The sequence below is a fragment of the Phascolarctos cinereus genome, unplaced genomic scaffold (assembly GCF_003287225.1).
Source record: "Phascolarctos cinereus isolate Bilbo 61053 unplaced genomic scaffold, phaCin_HiC Scaffold_4;HRSCAF=312, whole genome shotgun sequence".
NCBI classification, from domain to species: Eukaryota; Metazoa; Chordata; class Mammalia; order Diprotodontia; family Phascolarctidae; genus Phascolarctos; species Phascolarctos cinereus.
Genome location: NW_027555847.1, coordinates 721,639,616 through 721,660,647, shown reverse-complemented (window position 1 = coordinate 721,660,647; position 21,032 = coordinate 721,639,616). Strand labels below are relative to the sequence as shown.

Genomic DNA, 21,032 nt, shown 5'->3' with positions numbered 1-21,032 from the left:
AATGGTTGGGTGGCCTCGGGCAAACAGATCCCTTGGCTTCTCTAGGCTTCCCTTAGTTTCTCAGGGAAATGAGGGGGTGTCCCCCGAGGCTCCTAAGGTCTGATGATATTGCCTCCATTTTACAGATGAGGAAAAGGAGGCACCTTGTGGGGATGTGATGTGATGTAGCCGAGGCTCCCCAGATCAGTCTCCTGGCCCGGGGCCTCTCCTACGCCTCCCAGAGGAGGTGGTGGGCTGGGCTGGCCTAGGGCTTGGGGCGCTGCGGGGGGTGGGGGGAGAACCTCACTCCTGGAACATCCGTCTGTATAGGATGACAGCTTCAATCACTACTCCCAAGGCCCCGCCTGCCTGCTTCGCCCCGCCCACCCCAGGCTCTGCTCCCCCGCCCCATCCGTCGCCGTTCCAGGCAGGATCGTACCACTCTGAAGGGAAGGGGGGAGCCTCCCGCTTCTGCTCTTGCTTTTCTTCCTTCGCGGCCACCCTCGGGGGGGCATCGCGACTCTCGCCCGGGAGTCGAGCGCCGCTGCGCCTCGGCGGCCGCTGCCCTGCCTCGCAGGCCGGCCACAGTGCCCGCGGCCGGCCGAGCGCTCCTTGATCTCCCCAGCCTGGCCAAAATGCCCTACCCCCGTATGCAGATGAGCACCTGGGGCCCCGCCCCCGACCGCCGCTGTGCGTGCTGATTGGTCCGCGGCGGAGGCGTGGCCGGGAGGCGGCTTGTTGTGAGAGGAGCGGGATGGCCGCCATCTTGTGCGGCGCCCGAGCCTTAGCCTGAGCTCGAGCCTGATCTCAGGCGTGCGGCCTGCAAGCGAGGGAGTGAGGACCCGGGCCTCGGGAGGCGCGAGAGCGGGAGCCGCCATCCCCCACCCCCTCCGCCGTCCCGTCTCCCACCCTCAGAGCCGGGCACAGCCTGTGCAGAGCGGAGCGCTCCGGGGTCCGGCGTGGGCCCGCGCCGCCCGCGGAGGATGAACGGAGGATAAATGGTGCCCCAGGCGGACAGCGGCGCCTTCGTGCTCCTCTTCCTGCTGGTGCTCACTGGCACCGAGCCGCTGCGCCCAGGTGAGGCCTGAGGACGAGACCGAGGGCCCCAGGGGCCCCAGCCAGGGCCAGGGGCCTGGGGCCGAGGGGCGGGCCCTGAGCCTGAAGTAAGGGAACCTGACCCTCAGGGGGCGGGGCCTGAGCCCTATAGGAAAGGGACCTGACCCATAATGGGCGGGGCCTGACCCGTAATGGGCGGGGCCGAAATATAAAGGAAGGGAGCCTGAGCCTGGGAGGGGCGGGGCCTCGGCCTGGGTCTGGAGCTGTGTGGTGTCGTGTCCCGTGGGCCCCCCCCCCCCGGGCCTACAGAGTGTGACCCAAAGTAAACCCAGGGACCACGAGGCAAGTAGAAGTAGGTTCCCACGGGGTGCGAATTTGTTTTTCCTGGTCCTTTGCAGAGTCAGTAAACATTAAGTGCCTGCTGTGTGTCAGGCACTGTGCCAAACAGTGGGCATACAAAGACAGGTGAAGCCCAGTCTCTGGCTGCCCCTGCCCCCTCCCCCAGGAGCCCCCTGGCTGCCCCTGCCCCCTCCCCCAGGAGCCCTCTGGCTGCCCCTGCCCCCTCCCCCAGGAGCCTCCTGGCTGCCCCTGCCCCTAGCATATTTTATTTCCCTTTTCTTCACCCCGCCCCAGGACGGGAGGCACTTAATCAGTGTGGGATGACTGGACTTCCTGCCCTCATGGGTTCTTTCCCTGTCCTGAAGTTGGACAGTGCTGTGAGGGTGCCAGTTTCGTGGCTGCTAAGCGTCCCTCTCCAGAGCCTGTTGGCCATTTCACCATTTCTGCTTTTGGTTGCCAGAGATACTTCCCGCTTCACCCTTTGGTTTCCTCCTCTCAGATGCACAGCAGAAGCCCCTCAGTGATAGCCCACGTCGGTGGGTTCTCCCCAGCCCCTTCTACCCACAGCTTGCCCGCTGACTGAAGCAGCTTTTTGAGGGTTCTCTTAGTGCACTGCCTGGCATGTGAGGGGCTGTTTTGGGAATGCTTACTGACTGACTCACTGACTGGCCTCCGCGTGTATGGGCAGAGGAGATTTCACTGGAGGGCCAAATGTCAGTGAGAGCTGTCCAGCAAGAGAAGGGGCTGCCTCTGCTTACTGTGAATGTTCTCTGTTCCTGGGCCCTCCGCAGGGGCTTGTGACTGGAGTCCAAATCCTTGCCCCAGTGGTTAGGAGGGAGCCCTGTTGTGGGTGTGCCAGGGCTTCCCATTGGGACGCTTGAACTCTTCTCTCCAGTTAAGCTGAGTTCCTTGTGCCTGTCCCCTGCCCCCACTCCACAAAGTTTCCACTGTGTGCAGACTCCTCTGGCTGTGCCTGGGGGACCACCCACCAAGGCCTTCCTTCTGTCCCTAGGGTTTGTGATTCTGTCTTTGGGAGCAGTTCACCCTCCTCTGACTCACTAGAGGCTTTTGAGGAGTGGCTGTGGCCAAAGTGTTCATCTCTTTTGAGCCAGCCTTGGAGTGAGCCCCTCCAAAGTGAGGCTCTGCACTTGGATGGGGGATAGAAGTGTGGGTCCTCGCCAGGCCCACCTTCAGGAGCATGCCCTGTGTTGGCATGAGGAGGAGGCTTGACCACCTCCGTGCCACGGGGTACACAGATGAGTAGGGCAAGGGCCTAAGAAGAGGATGGGGGGCTGTGAGCAGTGGAGGACAAGGTGGTGACTAAAGTGAGGGAGGGCCCTTCCAGCCCCCAACTCCTCCAGGGGATCCTTTCAGCTGAGAGAGGGGTGGACAAGGACTGGAGACCCCGGGCCAGGGGCCTGGAGTGGAGGACTGGAGATTGGGGACCAGGGGCTGGGGTCTGGGGATGAGGGGCCAGAGCCTGGAGACCAGGAGTGGGAGGCCAGGGAGCACAGGGTCTTCCAAGGAACTAGGTTTAGAGAAGGGGAAAAAAAGAGGTGTTGGAATTGAATTAGGAAGCGTCTGTTGTGGAGGAAGACCTGGGAGGGTAGGAGTGGGGGTTCAGAGATGTGCTAGGCTCCACAGATGAGCAGTCGGGTGTCTTTGGGTTTGCGGATTACTTCATGAGATTGGCAGGTGTCAGGGGGCCACACGACCCAAGGAAATTGACCCATAGTCAGCAGACTGTTGATTATGTGGCTATTGATACAATCCAGAAGGGAGAGTCGTCCCTTGTTCTTTGGGAAAATGTGATGTAATCCATCAGTGTGCATTTATTAAGCCCTGCTGAATGCCCGCTAACACTTTGTGCCTCTCTTCGGGCTCTTCGTGGACTGTTTTGCCTTGGATTAGAGGCAGCTGGGCGTTTGTCCTTTCACTTGCAGTTGACTGGAAGCTCTTGGAGGGCAGGGACTGGCTTGTATCCCTGCTGTGCCTCTCTGAGTAGCTCGATCTAAAGAGACACTGGACCGACTGTGATGTTAGCTTGGTGTCTGGAGGGGACCCTCTTTGCATTTTTGTAAATGACATTTGTGAATGAGCATTGATATTAGTGTGTGTTTGAGAAGTTGCTTTCCTCACTCACTTCTGCTCTGGGCACCCAGGATTAGGCACCTGCCTCCCAAGGTGAGGTCCTGGGTGGTATCTGGCAGTAGGCAGGCTGACTGCATGACGGTAGCCATCCTTCTGCCTCTGTCAGGTGTTGATTCTCCATTTCTGATGTTAGTCATGGGCCAGATTTCACCACATCTCCTTAGTGCATATGGTTCACCCCCGGAGGGGGCTTTTGGGTTTTGGGAAGGATGAGCTGTGAGAACCTTCGTCTTTGGGGTCATTCATCTGTATAAATCCACAGGGTTTTTGCCTTGCCCCCAGAAGACTCAAACTTGAAAATTCAAGAAAAAGGTTGTGTCTAAATCTGGCAGTTACTGTATAGTTGGCAAATGATATCTGTTATTTACACATCTTGCTAGAAGATGATGGTGTTACAACAACAAGGATGAGGGAATTTGTATTTTCATGACCTGGTGGCAGGTCATGAACTTTCAAGTCTAGGGGCTCTTCAGAGGCCTTTAGCTCAAGCTGTCTCAGTCAGGAGATGCAGAGCTGGAGCCCAGAAAGCTCAGCTGAGCCTAGTAAAGGCCTTTGTTATTACCTGTGTGGCCTGAGCAGTGGTCTGCCACCAGGCCCCCCCCCTGCTGCCATCTGTCCTTTGTGCCGCTTCCGTATGGCCCGAGCGAGGCACGCTTCTCCTCTGTTCCAAATCTGGCAGTGCTGCCACTGGGACTTCCAAGGAAAGTCATTGCCCTGCATTTCCTCTCCCATTTGGCCAATTTTGCTTTTTAAAGCATTCTTCTCCTCATTGGCTTTTTGGACCTCTTTGGCCATTTGGTTTGGGCTATTTTTTAAGGGGTTATTTTCTTCAGTATTTTTTTGGGTCTCCTTTACAAGCTGTTGACTTGTTTTTTGTGATTTTCTTGCATCATTTTCATTTCTCTTCCCAGTTTTTCCTCTACTTCTCTTACTTTTTTCTCAGAATCCCTTTTGAGCTCTTCCAAGGCCTGGAATGGGATTCATATTTTACTTGGAGGCTTTGAATGTAGCAGCTTTGACTTTGTTGTCTTCTTCTGGTTGTATATTTTGATCTTCTTTTTCACCAAAGTAAGATAATATAGTCTGACTCTTTTTGCGAGGTTTGCTCATGATCCCAGCCAACTACTTGAGTTTTAAACTCTTTGTTAAGGGAAAAGTCTGCTTCCAGTGTGGAGAATGTACTGTCCCAAGTTTCGGGGATTTGTACAGCTGTTTTCAGAGATACTTCTAGGGACCTGTAGATTTTCAGTTCTTCCAAGGTGGTGTGATAAGGGGCGAGGTGTTTACTCTTTTCCTGGCCTGTGCTCTGGTCTTTGAGTGACCAGCCACAAGCAGTCTTTTCTCTCTTGGAATTGTGAGGAGGGTTTCCTCTGCACCGCTACTACAAGCTCCACCATGCCAGTACTCCTCCTCACCCCAGGACCGCCACCCAGAACTGTGACCCAGATCCAAGCACGGGCAAAGCAAGAGATTCCTGCCTCGGCACTGGCAAAGAGATCCCTGCAGTTCCCCCCTGATCAGCCACTTGATTCCCTCTCAGTCTGTGGGCCTGAAGCTCAGGACGCAGCCACACCCTGGCACCCAGGCTCTGTGCTCTGGAACTGGCTTTGACCTAGCTCTTCTCTCACCAAAAAACCAGACTTTTCCCACTGACCTTCTAAGTTGTCTTTGGCATTCAAGGATTGAGAAGTCTGGAAACCGCCACAGCTGCCCGCGATTCATTCGACTCTGAGGCCTGCTCCAGGTTTGCTGCGGCCTGTGTGCCCAAGCCAAACTGGGCTCCTCTCCCCACCTGGTGCTGTATGCCTTTCCGATCAACCATCCAGGCTGTCTTGGGCTGGAAATTTGCTTCACTCTGTCTTTTTGTGGGTTTTGCTGCTTTAGAATTTGTTTAGAGCCATTTTTTTACAGGTATCTGGAGGGGTCTAGGGGAGAGCTCAAGCAGGTCACTGCTTTCATGCTGCCATCTTGGCTCCACCCCTTGTTTTGTTTTTTCCATTTCCTCTCTCCTCCTCATATTTCCCTAGATTCTTCCCTTTTCTTATTTCTAACAGCGCGGTAATCTTATTCCTGAACCACAGTTTGTCTGGTCATCCTCTAGTCCAGGGGTAGGGAACCTGTGGCCCTCTAGATCCTCAAGTGTGGCGCTTTGACTGAATCCAAACTTCACAGAACAAATCCCTTTAATAAAAGGATTTGTTCTGTAAAACTTGAACTCAGTTGGAAGGCCACACCCAAGGACCTAGAAGGCCACATATGGCCTCGAGGCTGCCGTTTCCTCCAGCCCTGTGTCTGGTCAGTGGGCCAGGGTCAAGACCCTAACAGAACCATGCCATTTTGGTCTCTTCGACTATAAAGGGCAGGAGCCAGCCAGCCAAGTCAACGGCATCGCTTTCTTTCTAGTTACTCGGAGAAGGTTGCTGTATCTCATTTTGTGTATTTGAGGCAATTCCCTTTGACTTTGACTTCCTTGGAGCCTTCTGCCTTGTTGGTACAGTTTAGAGACTTTTCTAGTGTAACTTCAAACTGGCTTCCCCTCCCCTCCAGATACTTCCTCAGCATGCCACTCACATTTGCACCATTTGAGTCTTTGCCGAGCCGATGGGTGAGGTGGGAGCTGCCACAGTCTGGTTCCATGCTGCCTTTCCAGCAGCCTCCAATCAGACCTGACAGCTAGCCAGGCTGTCACCCCAACCTCAGACACTGGCAATGCCTGCTGTCACTAGAATATAAGTTCCTTAGAGCATGGACTGGATTACTTTTCAGCTTATTGATTATTAATAAAATTATTGATATATTTTTGTTTTTATACCGCTTTGATTTTCTGATCTATTTCTTCCCCTCCTTCCTCTCCTCTCTCTGGCTAGCTCATTATCTGGATAACCTAGAAGAAAAAGCAAGGCAGCAGGGCTAACCAGTGTGTCTCCCCCCCCCCCATTCCCTGAGTCTGATGGTAGTCACAATATTTCACACTCATCATTTCTGTATTTGTATCCCTTGTGCCAAACCCAGTACCTCAGACATAGTCAGGGCATAAAAAGTATATGAATTGAATTGAATGGTAGAGTCATGGTGGGTTGGGTTTCTTGTTAGCTTAAGGAAGACTCAGAGGTGATCGTACGTGAACTAGGTCTTGAAGGGTGGGTAGGCTTTGGAGAGTGATTGGAGAAGTTTTTCTTTCCTCTGGAATTTCTGTTCTAAGATCAAAATTACTTTGAGGATGATTGTAAGCCACAGTGTAGTTGATAAAAGAGCCAGTGCCTTTTCAGAGGGGCCCAGGCCGGCATGGGAATCCTGCTCTGGCCGTTCATTGGTTATCTCCAGGGCAAGCCGTCCCTCCCCTCGCCCTCAGTGGCCGCATCTGTAAAAGACGAATCACTAGTAATGGCTGACATTTCTATGATGCTTATGGCGTGCCAGGTCTCTGGTGCTAAGGGCTTCACAATTTACGATCTCATTTCACTCACTGGGGTGTTAAGATCCAAGGGAACGTCTGTGAGTTGGTTGGCAAACCTTAAGATGTTAGCTGTTGTTTAGGATTAGACTTGGTTGTGTCTATAGTGACCAAAGCGATCTTCTCTCTTTCTCAGTGATATTGCCTTTGATGCTAGATGAGTTATCAGGGGCAGACAGCACAATGTGACCTTTTCCCCCAGGCCTGCTCCCGTTTGGGTGATGGGGCCATTCAGCCTGGCTCTTCAGGCTTTCTCTCTCTGGCCCCTTGCCATGGAGGCTCAGGGGGCTTACGCTTGCATTGTCGTCAGCTTTCACGCACCTTTGTCCAAGACAGGTTTCTCTTTAAATGGGGCTGGTTGCCCAGAGGAGGAAGAAGCTTCATTTTTCTATATGTGCCTTTCGGTCTTTTAAAACAGTTCATTAGATTAGATCCTTTTAGCCCCATCTGGAGAGTGTCAGTTTCTTTTCCATGTTTCGTGTAGTCATCTGAGAGCTGGAAGGGACCTTGGACTGAGCTCATGATTTAACTTTATTTATTTATTAATTTATTTTGATTTATCAACAATCGCTTCCATAAGCTTTTGAGTTTTAAATTTTTCTCCCCCTCAGATGGCATGCAATCTGATATAGGCTATGCGTATACATTCCTATTAAACATATTTTCATATTAGTCATGTAGTAAGGAAGAATTAGAACCAACAGGAGGAACCACAAGAAAGAGAAAACAAAACAAAACAGAAGAAAAAAAGGAGCAAATAGTCTGCTTCGATCTGCATTCAGACTCCATAGTTCTTTCTTTGGATGTGAATAGCAGTGTCCATCATGAGGCCTTTGGAGATGTCTTAGATATTTGCATTGCTGAGAAGGGCTAACTCTGTCAATGTTAGTCTGAGCTCATGATTTTAAAGCTGCAGAAACTGAGACCCAGAGAGGTTAAGTGATTGCTTTGCATCCCCTGGGTCATGGGGTGCCTGCCATCCCCCCACCGCTGGCCTTGGAGTCGGGAGAGTCAGCCGGCTCTGGCCTGAGCCCTAGCTCCAGCAGCACTGTGTTGCCTTGAGGATGGTGATTCTGCCCCCAGGCCCTCTCCCTCCCAGGGTGATTGAGACCCTTCCAGGGCCATGCCCCCTGGGCAGAGAGGAAGGGCAGCGGCACGAATTTAGGTGCTTCTAAGGAGAGAAGGGGACAATTTCAAAAGAAAGAAGATCTGCTCAGCCAAGTTCCTCCAGTGTTTCCCGAGCAGAGCATTAGGTCGCTCTTGGCTTACCCCTCTCAGGCTTCACTGAAGCATCAAGCTCAGCCCCCTGTGGGTGGGGCTTTGGGGTGATTTGAGTGGCCTGGCAGGGATCAGAGCTGGGAAGGTGGGCAGGTAGCAGCAGCCAGCCCCCAGCTGAGTGGCCTAGGTCTGCAGGTTCTGTTGTCCTCCAGCCCCCAGGGGTGGGGTCAGCAGGGGTCCACACCAGTTGTCCTTTCCCTCCCCCACAAAGAAGGGATGGAGGCGCTAAGGCACCTTTCTATTGTCGGGAAATGGCAGTAATTATACACATGCCAGTGACACTTGGAGGCACACAGAGTACCGTGTTGGTGTTGGAAAGTGCTATGTAGGCATTTATTTTGTCAGAATCCAGGTTAACATTTATTCTAGTAAAGGCAGAAGACCTCAGTGGACAGGAACGAGTCGGGGGTGGAGTGGGGAGCATGCCATCTTCTGACCTTGTTGATGGCATCCAAGTGTCTCATCCTGGATCTTGGTACGTGGGCTCTTTTGGGCTTTTGGAAAAAGCTGTGTGTGGGTGAGATTAGATGGGGTGGAGGAAGGGAGGAGGGAGGCTTGCCTGCAGCCTGGTACATGGGTGTCCCAGCCTGGCAGGGAAATGAACGAATCCCAGAGGGAGGGGGCCGATGGGATGGGAAGCCTCCTCGAGGATGAACGCCAGGCTCGGTAGGGCTGACTTACACCCCAGGCGTTTGTGAGCTTGGTGGTGGAGTGAAGTCCGAGGGGGTGGCAGTGTCACTGGGAGGGTCAGCTGAGGTGGAAGGGAAGGGCCCGAGGGGAGGGTCTGAGCACTGAAGCAGGTACTGAAATCTCCTGGGAGCCTTGGGCAAGGGCCCAGCAGGAAGCTTGAGGCCCAGAGGAGGAGACTGGAGCAGCAGGGCCCCAGAAGGAGGAGCGGGAGATGGTGGAGCAGCCACGGGCGAAAGCCAAGTCGGGAGCGGGGCGGGATGGCAGGGAAGGGGGAGCGGGACGGCGAGAGGACAGCTTAGATCCAGCCTTTGTTGTGGCGTGTTCTAGAGTGAGGACTGGCCTCTGTATCTCCCTGGGGCCCCAATGAGGATCGAGGCCCAGGCTGATTGTCTTCATCCTTTCTCCCGAGGGGCTGGGAGCCCCTTGAGGACAGGGCCTCTCCCATTTCTGCCTGTGGATCCCGAGTTCCAGCGTGGTGCTTGAAGTAGACATGCCATGAGAAGAGTTCATTGGGCCTGGTCTGGTGGCATGGACATGATGGGCAGTGGGGCATAGTGGAGGCATGCTGGCCACGGAGGCAGGAGGGTCCTGGGTTTGAATCCCAACCAGAGGTGTGAGCGGCCGTTACCAGGTGTGCCTCCCAGGGAATACTCACGTGGGAGGGAGGATTTGGCTTCTTGGGCCTTTCTGGGTGCGGTGTGCTGCTGTCCAGCAGCTGCCTCGGTGGATGGCGGGGGACAGAAGGGGTCAAGGGAAAGTGGGTGCCAGTCCCTGTTCCTCTGCTTGCTGTCAGTGTGACCTTGAACAGGTTCGCTTCCCTGCTGCTGCCTCAGTTACTGGGGACGTGGTAGAGAAACCACAGAGGTCCAAAATGAATGTAGCTGGGTGGGAAATGAGGAGATGTCCGAGGAGAGGCTTGTCCTGCCCCCTCTCCTCAAATCCACAGTGAGAATTAAAAAGAAAACAAAAAACGACCTACTGGGCCAATCCTTGGTTTTATGGAGCTTTGCTCAAGCAAAGGAGACAAAACTGCTGTGAGTGTCCCAGTGTTAAATGGGGCTCCTGCCTTGGGGAGTTTTTGTTGCTCGTGGCCCTTCACAAATAACTTGTATTTCTTTGTGGTTTACAAAATACTTTCCTTCTAACAACCCTGTGAGCAGGTCATGCACGAATTGCCCTCATCTTGGGAGATGAGGAAGCAGGGTTTCCTACAAGTGAAGTAATTTGTCCTGGTCCCAGGGAGAGGGCGTGTTGGAAGGAGAGCTGGAACGTGGCCCTCCTGCTTCTAAGGCCGGTGCTAGGCATGAGATCATGCTCAGATGCGTCAGTGATCTCATTGATCTGGGAGTTCCCTCCCTGATTTAGGTCACAGCTCGTCCAGACTTGCCTGTCCCATGTCACTCTTGTTCAGTTCTCCCGAAAATTCGTCACAAGGAATACAGCCGACATGCTGGAGGCCTGCCTTGCTTTCTCCTCAGGTTGTTGATGGAAGGAGGCTCTGGCTGTCCACCGTCTCTGGCTCTTGCCGGGTGACCGGTCTGTCTTCTGTACAGTCATAAAATTCTCTGATGCCTTGCATCCTTTCCTCACACCCTTTGGAGGTGCCGCCTGCTCACATTCACCCTATGCTGAGCTCACCATTGCCCCTCTCTATGGCGATCATTTTGAATTGGTCAGAGGCAGCGGGCATCCAGGTCTTGTTGGGGGCAGTAGAGATGACCAGCTAATTCTCAGTCCTTCCCTGTGGTTGTAAAGCCAGGGTGCCCCCTTGGAGAACTCAGTAACTCTTAAGATGTTAGTCTTCTCACTGTGTTTTCATTTTCCATGCTAATAAAAACACTCTTGTGTGATGTAGTCTATTTATTCCACAAATGTGCGCTCCTGATCTCACATGTCGAAGTGGATACTTGTCTTGTGCTCCAGGGAGAGAGCTTTTCTCTCCTCTTTGCCCCTCTCTGGCAGGATGGAAATTTCTTTACTTCTACGTCAGAAGGAGCTCAGGCAAAAACCACCTGTGATCCAGGTGGGAGAAAAGCCTGGCCCACCTATCCATTCCTGTCACTTCTGAGCCAGAGTGCAGCAAACACTGACTTGTGGGAATGCACCCAGATACTTGTCTCTGTTCTGCTCTGTTGTTTTGAGGCAAATGTGCACTTTTTAACAGAGGGTCCATCTTTCATATATAAACACATTGGGTTAATAAAGGCACATCCCTAAGTGAAATCCCAGGCATGTCCTTGTCTTACTGCTCTCTGCTCAGCTCCGCCCATCTGGCCTGTGGGTTCTGTTCTGGGATGAGGGGGCCAGTCTGACACACTCAGCTGAAGTACAGAAAGGAACAAGGGTTATTTGTGGTCAGAGGAAAGAATGACCACTGTCCATTGGGGGGAATCAGTGAAGGCTTCCTGGAGAAGGTGGCATTGGAGCATTTGAAAGGGCAGTGGTGAGGCGGGAGGGCCTCCTCAGAAATCAGCCCTTCTCCCCTGATCCCCGTGCAGGCAGCGCTGTCAGGTGGAGCTTCCTTATCCAGCTGGACCTGGTTGGCCCTCCTCAGCTCCAAACCTGTTAGGGACTCCCTTGTTGTCTCTTGCTGGGACACTTTTGGGTCTCTTGAATTTGCATAAGGAAAGGCACGGGGCATTCTGTTGGTGATACGCCCAAGGAATGGCAGGTAGTCCAGACTGGCCAGAGTGTAGGGCCCTGGGAAGAGAGGAGTGTGAGACAGGACTGGAAATGGAGGCAGGGGCCTGGTTGGGGTCAGCTAAGGAGGTAGCAAATGATTGTTTTTATCCTGAACCTAAAATGCCCCAAAGAGAACATTTCTATACACACAGCAGCTTAGAAAAAAGATTTTCTGTGAAACTGAATCTCCATTTCAAGCTGATTCCTTTTGGAAGAAGGGGCATAATAAATTCTTCATGTGACTTTCAAGACCGCCTCCTTGGTTGTCTTTGCCTGCTCTTTAACCCCACCATCAACCCCTCAGTTATCTCCAAGACCGTCAGCCCTGCCCTGGCCACTGGCCTCTTTTTCCCCATTTTGGCCTCTTGGTGAACCAGTTCAATTCTGCCTTGTCCTTTTCTCTTGAGTTCCTGGCTCCCCTTAGCTGTTGACTTTTGGGCTCTGCCACACCTCAGCCTTGGATTATTACTCTCACCACCCCTTACCTTTGCTCCTGTACGTGTCTGCTGAGTTGGCAGCCGTTCTGACAGAGTCCACTACAGAGTTATGTTGTTACACAGCCTCAGCTGGGCCCTTACTGCTACTCGGCAATCCTACGCCTCCCTTATCACCTCACCATCCCACTCTCCCAACCCTTTTCATCAGTCCTCAAACCTGCCGGGGCTCCCCCTCCCTTCACCCTCTCAGGTGAGAATCTGGAGACCCTCATATTGTACTGGAAAAAATTGAGGCCGTTCACTCAGAGCTCTCTTTTCTTCCCAGCTTTACATCTCATGTCCCTCGGATGCCTTCTGCCGCTCTCCTCCTTCGCTCTTGTCTCATGAAGAGGCAGCCCTTTTCCTTGCCAAAGAAACCCTTCCCTGCGCGCCGTTGATCCCATTCGATCCTGTCTTCTCTGGCACGTTGCCCCCTTTGTCCTCCTACCTTCTCATTTATCTTTCCTCTCTCCCCGTCTGCCGGCTGCTTCCCTGCTACCTCCAGACATGTCTATGTCTTCCCCACCCTCAGAAACCCATCACTGGATCCTTCCATCCCACTGTCATCCTGTATTTCTCCTCCCCTTTGTGGCTAAACTCAAAACGGCATCTATAGGAGATGCTTCCACTTATTGCTCTCTTCTTTTTTTTTTTTTTGCTTTTTTTTGGTGAGGCAGTTGGGGTTAAGTGACTTGCCCAGGGTCACACAGCTAGTAAGTGTGATGTGTCTGAGACTGGATTTAAACTCATGTCCTCCTGACTTCAAGGCCAGAACTCCACCCACTGCACCACCTAGCTGCCCACCTATCACTTTCTTCTTAACCCCTTACAATCAGTCTGGCTTCCGACCTTATCATGCCACCAGAACTATTCTCTCTGGTATGTCCCAAACACAACCTGATCTTTCCCTTTGAAGCTGCCCCCTCCCCCCCGCCTGCCCTGTCACTGTAGAGGGCGCCGCCCTCCTCCCAGTCCTTCAGGCTCCCAACGTGGGAGTCATCTTGGACTTCACACTCTGTCTTGCCCCCGCCGTGCCCCACCCCCCCATTTCCAAGCTGTTGCCAAGGCCTGTCAATTTTACTTTTGCAGTGTCTCTCGAATACACTCCCTTTTCTCCTCTGACACTGCCCTAGCTCTGGTACAGACCCTCATTACCTCTGGCCTGGACTATTGCAGTAGCTGCTGGTGGGTCTCCCTGCCTTCAGTGTTTTCCCCATTTCAATCCGTCCTCCTTTCAGCCACTAAAGTGATTTTTCTAAAACAGAACTGACCCTGTCACCCCCTGACTCGGTAAACTCCAGTGGCTCCCTGTCCCCTCTAGGACCATACAGAATGCTTTGTTTGGCATGCAAAGCCCTTTATAACCTGGCCCCCTCCTACCTTTCCAGACTGATTACACCTTACTCCATAACATGTGCTCTTTGATCTGGAGACACTGGCCCCCAGCCTGTTCCACAAACAAGACCCTCCGTCTCTTGGCTCAGGGCGTTCTCTCTGGCCACCCCCCCCGGCCTGGAATGCTCTTCCTCCTCATGTCTGTCTCTGCTTCCTTCAAGTCCTGGCCCCGCGAAAATCCCTACGGAGGCCTTTCCCAGCCCCCTTAATTCTGGTGCCTTCCCTCTGTGGATTACCTTCAGTTTATCCTTTTATAGCTCGTTTGTACAATATTGCTTACGTGTTGTCTTCCTCTTTAGACTGAGCTCCTCAGGGTATGGCCTAGCACCTCTGCCTTGAGGGCTGCTGAGCCTTTCTCAGGGCTGCTCATCCACCGTCGGTGTCCACCTGCCATCCGGCTCTCATCTGTGGCTCCAAGAAGCCATAGTGTGCACAGCGGCCGCACCTCAGTGAACTGTTTGGGCAGACGGGCTAAACCAGGTGGAGGGTGACCGAGGGGCCTCAAACCCATCGGCAAGTTAGGGGGATGTCTGCCCCCAGCACATGAGGACTGCCCCCAGCAGAATGGACGGATGAGAACAGTTTGTTCCAACAGCTGTGAAGGCGGCCGAAGTAGGTGCTGTGGAATGCTTAGAACTCGGCCAGACATCAAAGATGCCAAGGTCTTCCAGGGGATCCCAGACCCCAGGCGTGCTGACTTTTGTCCTGCCACTGGACTTTGCTGACTCAGGAAGAGAGAGTGAAGCCCGGCTTTGTGCTGCTCTGCCTCCATCCATCCAGTTCACACTCAAGTTAAGCTGGCGGCCCGTGATGCCACTGGTCCTCTGGGACAATGAAGGAGAACAAGCATGGTGTCCCCAGCACTTAGCACTTAGTGTCTGGTGCCCAGTAGGTGCTTAATAAATGCTCATTGACTGACTACTTCCTCTTTGAGCTTCTCTTCGGTGAATTTTAAGAGATGCTTCACCCCCCTCCCCCCATCCTTTTGACTAAGGAGTTTTTGAAAAGTTTTGAGCAGAGCAGCGTCACGGGCAGATCTGTGCAGGGTGAGTGGATGAGTGAGAAGCCAGTTGGGGTGCTGCAGTATTCCAAGTGGTTGGTGGTAGAGCAAGGAGAAGGTGAAGAGATTCAATGTTTAGAATATGGGAAGTGGTAGTTCTCTGGTCTGTTGTGTTTCAGTTCAGTTTAACTCAATAAACAGTTATCAAGCACCTGCTTTGTGCCAGGCACTGTGCTAAGGGTGGGGATACAAATAAGGAGGAGCTGGGCCTTGCCCTCAAAGAGCTTACCGTCTAAGGGGGGCAGCGAGACACAAAAGGAAGCTGGAAAGGGGATGGCGTGACGGGGGTACACACCACCCAGAGGCAGCTTGCTCCGAACAGTGGAAGCTAAGCCAAGTGGCAGGTGGAGAGCGGAGTGAGCTGGAAGTCTGATTTCTGCCTTCATGAAGGAAGGCTTCGGGAGGTGTTTAGTGCTCTACCCTCCAGCCCTCCACGAAAAGCTTTTTTTTTTTTTGGGCTAGGCAGTCGGGGTTAAGTGACTTGTCCAGGGTCACACAGCTAGTAAGTGTTATGGGTCTGAGGCTGGATTTGAACTCAGGTCCTCCTGAATCCAGGGCCGGTGCTCCATCCACTGTGCCACCTAGCTGCCCCTCCCTCCAGCCCTCCAATCAGAGGGGAGAGGAGGCTGAGGGAAGTGGGAAGGGGTCAGGTATCCAAGGTTGAGTTAGTGCGTGGTGATGTGGGTGGAAGTGATCAGCTTCACTTGTTCCCATTGTTTAGGCATTTCAGTCCAGACTCTTCCTCACCCAATGTGGGGTTTTCTTGGCAGAGATGCTGAAGTGGTTTTCCATTTCCTTCTCTAGCTCATTTTGTAGATGAGGAAACTTGAGACAGACAGAGTTAAGTGACTTGCCCAGGGTCACACAGCTAGGAAGTGTCTGAGGCTGGATTTGAACTCGAGAAGATGAGTCCCTGACTCCAGGCCCAGTGTTCTGTCCACTGTGGTGCCACCTAGCTGCTCCAGGACAGGAGTCAGGGCTGGGAATCATCTGCATAGGGGTGGTAGTTGAGCCCGTGGAATCTGTGTCCAAGGCTAGATTTGAACTCAGGTCTTCCAGAGCTGAGGCCTGGCTCTCTATCCCTTGAGCTCATCTTAGGAGGGACATATCCCTGCTGTAGTATCCTGCTCATTTCTGGGTGTGCCTTTTAGGAGAGTCTGGAGGAGAATGTTCAGAGTAGTGAGGGCCTGGATACCCTGCTCTGTGAACTAGTGAAAGAGTTAGGGATATTTAGCCTAAAGAAGAGAAGAATTGGGGACATTTTGTTATCCTTCACTTACTTAGAGGGCCCTAATGTGCAAGCGTTCTATTTCACCGAACCACCGAGAGTTGCAGAGGTCCTTAGTGGCCACGTGGTTTAGCCCAGGCCTGGAAGGCATCCTCACTGTCGCACACGAACCCGTGGCCAAGCCTTCTGAAGAAGGAAGAGCTGCTGCCTCTCAAGGTGGTCTGTATTTGTTGGAAAGGAACACATTCAGGCTTTTTGTAAGGGAAAACCAAACACTGAGGTCTGTCCAGGGTCCCTTCAGCAGGTGTGGCGGGTTCTGGCCTCAGAGGTACTGTAAGTGAAGGCTGGACGACAGATTGTTGGGAACTGGATTTTTGGTTAGATACAGTTTGGACTGTGACCCTCCGAGAGCTGTTTCAAACCTGAAATTCTGTGATTTGAAAGCAGTGTTACTGCCATTCTTTTGACCATGGCTTTTTAAAAATTAAAATAAAAAGCTTTTTAGTTAGTAAACTCTCTTTTCTTTGTCTCCCCTCCTTTCCCAGCTGGTGGTGGGATGGATAGAGTACTGGGTCTGGAGTCAAGAAGACTGGAGTTCAAATCTGGCCTCGTACAACCGCTAGCTGTGAGAGCCTGGTCAAGTCACTTAGCCCTTGCTTGTCTCAATTTCCCCTGCAATGGGGGTAATAACAGCGTCTGCGTCAGGGCTGTTGGGAGCATCTGATGAGTTCATATTTGTAAAAGTGCTCAGCACAGTGCCTGGCCCTTGGAAGGTGCCCCGTGAATGCTGGTTCCCTTTTCCCCTCCTTTCACCCAGTGTGGGGAGAGGAAAGAAAAACAAACCCTTGTAACAAATATGGGTAATCAAGAAGACATTCCCATATGGCCAGCGTCCAAAAAGTGGGTTTTATTCCTTTAATGTTAGGGCCTTCCCTCTGTGATTTTCTCAGATTTGTCCTGTATGTATCTTGTTTGTACTTTTTGTTTTTTGTCCCTTAGGAGATTGTGAGCTCCTTGAGAGCGTGGACTGTTGTATTGTCTTCCTTTGTGTGGTGGTTGTCCTGTGTTCTCAGAGACGACCCAAGTGACATCACTGTGCTAGAGGCAGGGCCCGGTGTGTCCACCTGTGGCTGGTCAGACCAGTACGGGCCTGGAATGTTCTACTACAAGCTCAGGCACATATAGTCCATGGGAACATTTTGGGCTGGAGTCTCTAAATGTGCTCATCCTGAGTGTTTCTGAGCTACTTCAATTCTGCTTTGCTCCTAGAGTACAGCACCTTCTCTGATGAGGACATGCCATGCTGGGCAGTCCTGTGCCAGTGTCTCTCATGTCACACAGTCAGTTCCGGGGTTCTTCAGAGAGACCTTGAGAGTGTCCTTGCATGGCTTCTTCTGACTATCATGTCAACGCTTGCCCTGTGTGAGTTCTCTGTGAAATAGTCTTTTAGGCAAGCATACATTTGGCATTCGAACAATGTGGCCAGCCCATGATCGTTGCACTCTCTGCAGCAGAGTCTGAATGCTTGGCAGATTAGCTAGGGAAAGGACCTCAGCATCTGCTATCTTCTCCTGCCAGGTGATCTTCAGAATCTTCCTAAGACAATCCAAATGGAAGCGATTCTGTTTTCTGGCGTGGCGCTGGTAGGCTGTCCGGGTTTGGCAGGTGTATGGTGAGGTCAACGCAGATCAGCCAGCACCACACCACAGCAAATGGAGTTTGGAATGCTGCGGATGAGGTCACTCACCTTGGCAGTGTACTCTCCGGGGATGTCCACATTGACCACGAGGTTGACGCCCGCATTGCCAGGACGAGCTCAGCATCTGGGAGGCTTCGAAGGAAAGTGTGGGAGAGAGGAGGCATTAGACTGACTGCCAGAGTGAAGGTCTGCAGAGCCGTGGTGCTGCTCCCGTTGTCGTCCTTTGTGTACTCATCACCTGGCACAGTGTCTGCACACAGTAGGCACTTAATGAATGCAACAACTCTGTCAGAAGAGTGGGTGACGTGCTTCAGCATCGGTCCTCTGGAATTCTGGTTGGGCATTGCATTGCTCAGAGTTCCTAAGTCTTCTAAAGTTGTTTGTCTTCACGGTGTTGTTGTGACATAATTTGTTCTCTGAGTTATGCTCACTTCACTGTATCATTTCATGCAAATCTTCCCAGGTTTCTCTGAAACTATCCGCTTCATCATTCCTTATTAATTGTATTATATAGTATTCCTATCCCATACCTTGTTTAACTGTTCTCCAGTTGATAAACTTCTCCTTAGCTTTGCCACTATGAAAAATACAGTTGTGAATATTTTTGTGCATATGGGACATTTTCCTTTTTCTTTGATCACTTTGGGCTGTGGGCTGAGTAGGGCTGTTGCAGAGTCAAAAGGTTCAGTAGCTTTTGGGGAGTCGTTCCAGCTTGTTTTCAAGAATGGCCAGACCAGTTCATTAGCCCACCCGGAAGTGCTTCAGTATGTCTCCTTTTCTGTTGTTTGAACTGATCTCAGGGTTGTCTGGCGGAACCTCAGAGTTCCTTGGATGTTCGCCCTGCTACGGATTGGTGATGTAGAACATTTGTTCACGTGGATATTGATGGCTGGATGTCTTCAGAAAACTGCCCGTTCAGATTCTTTGACTTTATCAGCTGGGGAATTACTATAAATTTGAGGCTGTTTCATATGTCTTTGACATGAAAGAAGCTTGTAGAAAAGCTTTTTCCCCCTCATTTACCTGTTTCATTTCTTTTTTTTTTTTTGTTAGGCAGTGGGGTTAAGTGACTTGCCCAGGGTCACGCAGCTAGTAAGTGTCAAGTGTCTGAATCCAGGTTTGAACTCAGGTCCTCCTGACTCCAGGGCCAGTGCTGTATCTGCTGCGCCACCTAGCTGCCCCCCTGTTTCACTTCTAATGGTTAGAAAAGTCCCTTTTTCATCTCACATAATCAGAACTTTCTGTTTTATCGTCTGTGATTCTCTCTATGCTCTTCTAGATCGGAAAGGTATTTTTTCTGAGTCCCTCTAATTTATGTTCCCCTTAATGTCTAGTCATCTATTCATTTGGGACTTACCTTGACGTATGGTGGAAGATGTTGGTCTCTATCTAGTTTCTGCTTTTCAGTTTTCCCAGCAGTTTTTGTGGAAAGATGAATTCTCACCCTAGGAAGTTGGGTTCTGGAGTTTATCAGACACTGTTACTGTGTTCATTGGATTCCGTATGTCATCTTCTTAATCAGTTCCACTGATGGACCTCTTTATTTCTTTACCGGGGCCAGATCGTTTTAATGATGACTTTTTTATACAGTAGTTTGAGATTCTCAGCCTTTTGTTCTTCCAGATGAATTTTGTTGTTTTTTTTTTTCTAGCTCTGTAAAATAACGCTTTGGGGAGAGTTTGGCTGGCTCGGCACTGAATGGTTACGTTCATTTAGGTAGTCGTGTCATTTTCATTCCATTGGTTCAGCCTTCTCATGAGCAACTAATATTTACCCAATTATTTAGTTCTGTCTTTATTTCCCTAAAGAGTATTTTCCAGCTATGTTCCTATGACTCCTATGTGTTTGATCAACGCTTTTCATGGTCTGTCATCCTGCCAGGTGATCTTCAGAATCTTCCTAAGACGGTTCAAATGGGAGCGATTCAGTTTCCTGGCCCGGTGCTTTTCCATCCTCTTAGTTGTTATCTTGTTCACCCAGCAGCCTGGCAGCTGCCCACACAGGTGTGGCAGCTACAGCCAGAAGACCCAGGAAAGAAAGTTCTTGCTACCAAAGTCCTTGGCCTTGTCACGTGGTGCAACATGGCAAGCTGATAGAATTTTAAGAAATTAAGCCTTAGCCTTTTGGGTTATGATGGTTTTCCTCAGTATCCCTCCCCAAGGCCCTCCTAGAGAGCTGCCCCTTCTAAGAGAGCATTTTTTTTAACCAAAAAGAAACAAAAAGAGGAAAAAAGCCAGTACAGCTGATGACTGAAAAAGTCTGAAAACATGCAGCGTGTGCCACTTGTGGGTCCTGCCTCCATCAAGCCTCCTCACTAGTCTTTTCCCTTCAGTTTTTCCCCCAGGGAAAAATCTGGTCATGTCACTCCTTAGCTCAGAAACCTTTCATTGGCTCCCTGTTGCTTACAGAACAAAGTCCAGACTCTTTGAGCAGCATGCTGTGAGGGCCCCCACAATCTGAACCAAAGTGCACGCTTGTGTGTGTGTGTGTGCGTGTGGTGGTGGTGGTGGGGGAGGAGAGGTGTGTAAGAAAACCAGAAAGTTAGTAAGGAGAGCCTTAAATGCCAAACCGAGATCATATTCGAGCTTGGACACAATAGGGAGCTAGTAGTGTTTACTGAAGAATGAGATTGATCTGATTGGATCTGCCCTTCAGGAGAATTGATTTGGCAGTGGTGTGGAGGAGGGGCTGGACCGGGTGATCGGCCTCAGGTGTTGGCAGTGGTAAAGGCCAGAGATGGGGGAGCCCTGAACTCTCGTGGTGACTGTGTGAGAGGGGAGAAAGCAACGTTTCTGAGATCTACACGTAGAAACTACACCATGTGGCAACTGGGTCAGCTAGGGTTTGAACAGGTGGACTAAGTGAGGGTTAAAGTTGACACTGAGTTTGGGAACCTGGCGTGGGAGACAATTCCTGATGGTTTTGAAAATGTTTTTAGAATGAATAGTTTCCTTTCTCAGCTTGCAGTTATGACCCAGGAGTCCATACTTCTAACTGCTTGAAAAGCTGATATGAAATTGGATAGCTGCCTGTCTTATTGAATTCCATGTGGGACCAAAAAGTAGATCATGTGGACTTGGGGAGTCTACGCTGTCTCCATTTTCCTGCTCCTCTTTGATGCAGAATTAGAAGAGACCTTCTTAAGTAGCAGTTCTAGCTCCCAGCGTAAGAGGATGAAGCCTACTTTCAGAGAACAGAAGAAGAGCTTTAGTGGCCCCACTTGTAAACCTTTTTGAGTCAGGAGTTGAATATAAATTCCACTTAGTAGGCTCCTGGGTCTTATAGCAGTCTTGGCCAGGGAAAGGAGGATAAATTATCTTTAAAGGTATGAAACAGGTTCTCAGGCTCACGGCAGAAACTCATCACAGCTCAGCCTCCATTGGTGTGCTTTGTGGCCAGTCATACAACACAAAGCCACAGTGAATAGCTCCCTGGACCTGGATTCAGGAAGGCCTGAGTCTGGATCCAGCCTCAGACACTTAACTGTGTGGCTTTGGGCAGGTCATTTAACTTCTCAGCCTCAGTTTTCCCATCTGTAAAATGGG

At 51.3% G+C, this 21,032-nt stretch overlaps 1 protein-coding gene across 4 annotated transcripts in view; it reads left to right on the top strand.

Moving 5' to 3' along the window:
- The first annotated feature begins 963 nt into the window (after positions 1–963).
- Positions 964–21,032, top strand: part of DGCR2 (DiGeorge syndrome critical region gene 2) — a 102,127-nt gene continuing 82,058 nt past the window's right edge. For 2 of the 4 annotated variants that reach the window (XM_020996483.2, XM_078154445.1), the window contains exon 1: positions 964–1,056. In XM_020996483.2, coding sequence (XP_020852142.1) covers positions 978–1,056 — 79 coding nt within the window. In that variant the 5' untranslated portion in view covers positions 964–977. The remainder of the gene's footprint in view (positions 1,057–21,032) is intronic. The other 2 variants (XM_020996481.2, XM_078154444.1) reach the window with 1 other exon arrangement.